This window comes from Alexandromys fortis, unplaced genomic scaffold, assembly GCF_014885135.2.
Source record: "Alexandromys fortis isolate MF-2015 unplaced genomic scaffold, M_Fortis_MF-2015_v1.1 scaffold_143, whole genome shotgun sequence".
NCBI lineage: Eukaryota > Metazoa > Chordata > Mammalia > Rodentia > Cricetidae > Alexandromys > Alexandromys fortis.
The window spans coordinates 2,075,082-2,081,527 of NW_026068044.1; the positions used below are offsets into that span (position 1 = coordinate 2,075,082).

Here is a 6,446-nt window from a genome sequence, read left to right on the forward strand (position 1 = left end):
TGGGGATCAGAAGCATAGCTACAGACGGGTACAGGCTTTGTGATGCTCAGTGTAGCACAAAGCAACACACCTGATTGATGAGGCAATGCACCATCTTAGCACTGAACTGTCACCAAAAGCCACATGCATGGCTGGCATTAGTGAAGGAATCTGGAGGAGTGGCCACTTCATGTTGAGTAACAATGTATTTTCAGATGGTAGAGGCTTTCAAAGGGCCTCTGGCTCCAGGGAGGCAACCAGGTCACCAGGGTGGGTGATGATTCCTGGGATGGTTCAAACCTGGTTCTGCATCACCAGGACGGTCGGCCTTGGCCAAGTCTTGGGATACTTCAGCCCTGGCTGAACTTAATACTAATTCTGTGCTTTCCTGACATCAGGGTGGCCAGGTGTCACCCAGTAAATATGAGTTTTATCTGGCTGTTGCCCTTTGGAGAGTAGCAGGAAGCTGTCTGACTGAATTTGTACTGACTGTCCAACTTGTGGAGACTTAGTCTAAAAAAAAAAATAATAGAAAACATCCATTTAAAGAAACTCATTTCATTTTGAAGAATTAAAAAAAAAGAACCCTCAGAAAGGAGTCCCTTAAAAAGGAAGTTTCGGAACGCATTCAGAGCTATAGTCAGTCAAAAATTTAACATAACTTCAAATTTTTAATGCTTGATTTTAGCAGATCCAAAAATATAATAAAAATATCTCCTCTACAAAACAAAGCCAGTGACTATTATGCTTATATTTTATTTGTTATGAATGAGGAAACTATCCACCTTATGCTACAACCCATTAATACAAGATCTTATTTATCAATTAGAGGAAAGTAAAGCTTGTGTCTTGGCAAAATAATACTATATATAATACTATACACGTTCATATACTTAGTTTGCACTGATATTGCAAGAAGGCTTTTGCTTTAAGGCCTTCAGCTCAAAAAACAAAACCAAATTCAAAAATCATCTTTTTAAGAAACCCACTAAAAAGTGACAGAGAACATGTTTGTGTGGCATGCGCATTTGATCTTGACCCTGGGTCTGTCTGTGACCTCAGGAGCTCAGGAGGACGGCCCTGGGATGTCCTCTGCTTCAGTAAACAAAAAGGGAGGAAACAGTGGCCAAATGCAGTGACGGGTTTTGGGCACTCATCCGCTGTTACGTAACAACATGGTCCTGTGCCACAAGAAATCTCCATGCTGGATCAAGGTTTTACTTCTGAAGATCTATTTTTTTTCTAATATACCTACGTTATTAAGACTTTTCTATACAATAAATCTGTCGTTGTCCCTAACAACTGGGGGATAAATTTAGACTACTAATTACTTTTCTGAAATTTGCTTATATAATTGTGCTTCACATTTACTGAATTTTTTTTGTGTGCGCCAAGAATGGTTCTAAGTCCTTAAAGCATATTAGTTTATTTAGCCCTTGCTTGAATAATTAATCCTATGAGTCAAATGCTATTATTATTGCTATTTAACAGCCTCAGAAAGGCAGGCGGTGTTATATAAGCCCTGGAAGTCACACTCTGTGCTCCACTGATTCACACACTGGGTTTTTAAACCTAAAATTATTCCATGAATAAAAAAAGAAGCCCACATGAAAGAAGTCTGCTTAGCAGTGGATGCTGTTAGAAATAAAACTGAGGAAACTTTTATAGCATTTCTCGGCACCAAGCCTGTTACAAGCACTTTATACGTAGATTAGATTATTTCATCAGCGGTTTATCCCTTTGACATAGGTCCCGGTTTTATTCCTGCTGTATAGAGAGGGAAATTGAGACAACAGAGACCGAAGTGTTTATTTATTCTGATCAATACCAATAAGCCACAAAGACCAATACCTGCAGTCAGTTGTTTAGGTTGAATTTTCTGGTTTGCAAGGGAAAAGTTTGTTTCTATCCATCCCTCTTTAGTTAGGCTATGGGAGAGTAACTTCACAGTTCATTAAATATCATTAGGTTGCATTTCCTGAGGACTGGAAACAGGGCCCGACTTAACTTTTCAATAACACACTCTCTAAAGGTAAAATGGAAACACAATGTTACCAGGGGCTTTTATTGCTTTTGTTTATCCCTTATTCCTTAGAAAATCACTTTTGCTGTATAGAAAAGTTCAATAAATTAACCCAGAGACTCCAAGTGAGCCATTAGTTGAATGCATACAGTCCGAGGGAAGACAGGTGCCACGTAAACTTTATTACAGAAAGTCACACCAGCGGAAGTTTACGGAATATATCACTCTCTGCTACGCTGTATGTACAAATAGAAGATTGTATCCAGCATAAATCCAATACTCTGAGTTTAAGTTAAGCTTTTAGGGCTGAAGGGGATCACAGAGATTACATCATTCACCAGAGGCCCAGGGGGATTAAGAGATTTGCCTGTGGTTCTGCAGATGATGAATACCTACCCCAGATTGCAGCAGCCTGGGGCCAAGCCTGATCTGCTGCTGCAGCCGGTAGAAGGTACATTACAATGGTCATAATAAGACAGTAGCCCCCTGTGTTAAATTAAGTCTGTCTTCTGGAACTCTGTTGCCCTCTGACCGCTGCTCTTCTGCCTACTCTACAGTTGTTCCCCTTAGAGCTGGGCAGGTCTTTTAACCCTTTCTTGCAGAGCTGATGGTGGAGGCCTATCTCTCCAGCACTAGGAGCTTCCCAGCTAGCACATGCCACTGAGCTCCTTCAGTCCTGAAACCACGCACCTATCGCATCATGTCTGGTCACTCGTGAGGAGCACCACAAGCTAGTGACACTTTTCTTGAAAAGCAGTGTTCCTGTCTTGTACAGTGAGTCTCAGATCGCCCCTCAGAGGAGGACGGAGGGGAACTGTAAATTTTTTGTTTTCTGGTCTTGACAATTGACAATGTAAACTACTCCTGAAATACAATAACACTGCTGTGCCTTATGCGAGCCATAGATGCAGGACCACGGGCCTGAAACTGAGATCAAATAGAGAAACAGGAGTGGATGGGGAGGGGGTACTAAACCTGGCACCCCTGTAAATGAACCTGGAGGTTAACTACAAGTATTGTAGGAAAACAGTACTTACTCGAGGTTCCATTCTACTTAAAAGACAAACTCCCAAGGGCCACATACTGCTCTGTGTCTTCCAGTCACACACTGGAAATGGATCTGTGCACTCACACACCTCTGACATTTGGGGAGAAGGTCACTTTAACAGACGAATACTTTGGATTTACGAGAGACATTGTTCACTGTTTGTTGACTGTGCTCTGGAGTCACGAGTTCCCAGGCAAAACGAGGCAAGGTTATGTTTAACTGTTTGGAAACTTTTTATTTAAAAAAAAAAAGACTTTAAATACTAATGTTACCTTCCATACAGGTGTAATAATACTCAGTAACACATGGTGGACTTGGTATTGTGAGTTAAGGAATTAACAGTCCAGTCTAGTTGCTGGCGCCCGCCACATACCCTGGTAGCAAAATGCAAAGATCCTTTTGAAAAATAGAGTCCTTTGGACAGCTGTAGCCGGGAGCAGGGTAAGGCAAGGGAACCCTCTCTCCAAGTTCGTGCTTTAGGCTTTGACGTCACCTAGAGAGATCAGTTCTAAGAGAACCGACTCTTCGAGGCTCTTCAAGAAGAGGAAAATCAAAAAGCTTGTCATTTATTCACAAGCAGCTATGGACAAGGTCAGCAGCAGAGTAGAGGGCAGGGGAAGTCGGGAGAAGGGACAAAGAAAAATTGGAGTAAAGTGCAGAGTTATTGTCAAAAATATATTATTTTGAGCCTAGGAAAATTAAAGAGATTTTATCTAATGAACTAAATTGTGACCTTATAATACATCTGGTTTTCATGGAACATACAATCACCATCGGACATAAAAAGACAACTTTTTTTTTTTTTTAAGTTGTTGTCTACACGAATCTTGTGAACGCAATTCAAGGATAACATCCTGCAGCTCTTTGGATATTGAATGGTTTCCTCGGACCTGTCCACAAGGAAATGGATTGGGGTTAATGTAGGGGTTCCAGTGGGACTCTCCTTTCCCTGCCCCCCCCCCCTCCCTAGGTGGAAGAAGAGTTTTCCAGTTCCGGGTCCTCTACTCCTGGGGTGTGAGACCTGGAAATCAGAAAGAGTTTCTCCTTGTTTGTAAACTGCCTCTGCACAAACCGAGGCTGCTCCGCCCTACTTGTCTCTGGACTGGAACGCTCCGGGGAGCTAGGTTCGGCACCGGGATCCGTGGCATCCACACAGTCTAGCCTTTTCCGGGCCACCACGTCCACGACCGACTCCACAGAGGTGTCGGCTTCCCTTAGGGGGGTGTAGCCCTTATTGCTGCAGGACTGCTCAACCGACTGAGATCCCTGGGAGTCCCGACGGACGAGGGGCGTGTCCTCGGGGCACAGAGGGAGCGAGGGCGTGGCGGCTGTGTCCGGAGGGCTGGAGTCCAAGTCCGCTGCGTGCGGGGAGGGAGGGGGCTCCGGCGAGGGTTGAGCCCGGTAGTCCAGGAGCCCGCTGGTGCTGCGGCGCCGCCAGGTCGCGTACCTGCCGGTCCTGGGCAGGCGGCCGCCCTGCCCCCTGGCGGTGCATGCTGTCGCCGAGCCCTCGGGCTCCTCCGGCTCACCGGACGCCCAGCGCGCCCCGCCTTCGGCTCCCCGGAGGTCAGTCAGGCTCAGGTCCAGTTCTTCCCTCGGGAGATCCCGGGATCCTCGTTCCCCGGGCGGCCTGTGCCAGCTGCAGCTTGCTCCCTCCGAGTCCCCATCTCTGTCCCGGTCCCCTTGCAAAGGCATCAGTGCAAAGGCGCTCAGTGAGGAGCCCACGAGGGAACTGGTGGTGCTCTGGCGACCCCAACTCCCGGTAGGGCTGCAGGGCGCCGGACTACTGCTGCCACTGGCGGCCGCGGTGACAGTGGCAGTGGCCGCAGCTACCGCGGCAACTGTGGTCCGGCGATGGCCAGCCCCGCTGGAGCGCTCACGGTAGATACTGTACACCGCCTCGGCCAGGCTCGGGGGCTCCCGGGGACAGCGCGGAGATGAAACCAGGTCCGGCGGGGACCCTGCATCTCGAGTCACACCGCCGCCTCCGCCCATCCCGGCGGGGTGGGGCCATGAGCCTCTGGTCAGCATTGCAGTGGCCCCGAAGGCATCTGCAGAGCCCGTGCAGCTACCAGGTTTCAGCTCCAGACCCCGAGATTGCACGTAGCTGAGAAAGCCATTGAGCGGCGCTGCCCTAGGGGGAGCAGAGCCCGGGGCGGTGGTGGAGGAGGAAGCTGCGGCTGCAGCGGCTGCAGCTGCTGCTGCCGCCAGATCTTTGGCGCGGAGGCTGTGCACGTCGATGACGGTCGAGTAGAGGTCCCGCAGATTGATGATCTTGGTCTTCTTGTCCCTGTTCTCATGGAGCACCGCGTTGGCGCAAATGAAGAGGAAGATGCCGATACCCATGATGAGGGGCCCAAAGACCTTGAGCTTGTCTGAGTGCAAGTAGCCTGAGACGATTCGGAAGAAGAAGCCCACCGATGTGGAGGAGGAGGAAGAGGATGTGGCTGCAGATCTAGTAGGAGGCGAACTCCTGGGCCCGCCCACAGAACTAGAGTTGACACCCCCTGGGGTCCCAGAGTGGCTCTTGGTTGGGTTTTTGCTGCCACTGCTGTTGTTGCCAGTGGTCCCAAAGCGATGGCTACCCTCCACAGGCGGTAGCTGCTTGCCGCCTCCTCTGTTGGCTGCGTTGCCCTTCGGCCAGTAACCCACCACGGCCATGGCTATACCCACCAACAGCACTAGGATCCCGCAAAGGGCAATAAGCCCCGAGATGGAGCACAGCTTTAATTTGCCTTTCACCACCACCACGTCGTTCTTACGCCTCTTTTTGGCTTTCCTCTTGCGCTTAGGAACCTGGCTGGGGGGCCGGAGGGGATCCTGCTTTCTGGCGGATATCCTCAGGAGGCCACCGGTGGCGATCATGGCGAACTGGTGGGTGGAGTTCAGGGCTAGCCCCTAGGGCTGGGGCCGAAGCTTGAGCGAGCCAACTGCCCTCTAGATGCTTGGCCACCTCCTCCTGCAGCAAAGCAGAGGAACACAGTCAGAGGGTGCGGGGCTTGGCTGCAGCAACATCCCACTTGCTAGGGTTGCCCCTGCTCCTGGATCCAACTCCAGGTGTGTCTCCACCCCCACCTCAAGGCCAAGTGCTGGCTGTGCGGACCAGAGACGGGGTCTGTGTAACTGAAGAGAAAGGTGGTTTGAAACAGTTTCACTACCACCACCCCGCCGCCCACATGCTGCCAGGGTGACCTCGTGGTACCGTTCATCTGAAAGCCTCCTGGCTGGCAGCCAGTGGAATTCCTACCATCCTTATAAACTCAGCGAATGTGGGGGGCTCCAAGTAGTGTGTGAGGGCTTTCTTGGTCCACACCTCTGTGTTTTCACCCTGCCTCTCTCTGCAATGGAAAAGTTCCCCCAAAGGAGGGGCTTCCGGCCGCATCAGGCCTCCGAGCCAGG

At 49.6% G+C, this 6,446-nt stretch overlaps 1 protein-coding gene across 1 annotated transcript; it reads right to left on the reverse strand.

Moving 5' to 3' along the window:
* Positions 1-3,164: 3,164 nt before the first annotated feature.
* Positions 3,165-5,912, reverse strand: Tmem200c (transmembrane protein 200C). The gene has a single exon (XM_050166227.1). The coding sequence runs from the start codon at positions 5,910-5,912 to the stop codon at positions 4,017-4,019; it is 1,896 nt and encodes a 631-aa protein (XP_050022184.1). The 3' UTR covers positions 3,165-4,016.
* Positions 5,913-6,446: the final 534 nt, after the last annotated feature.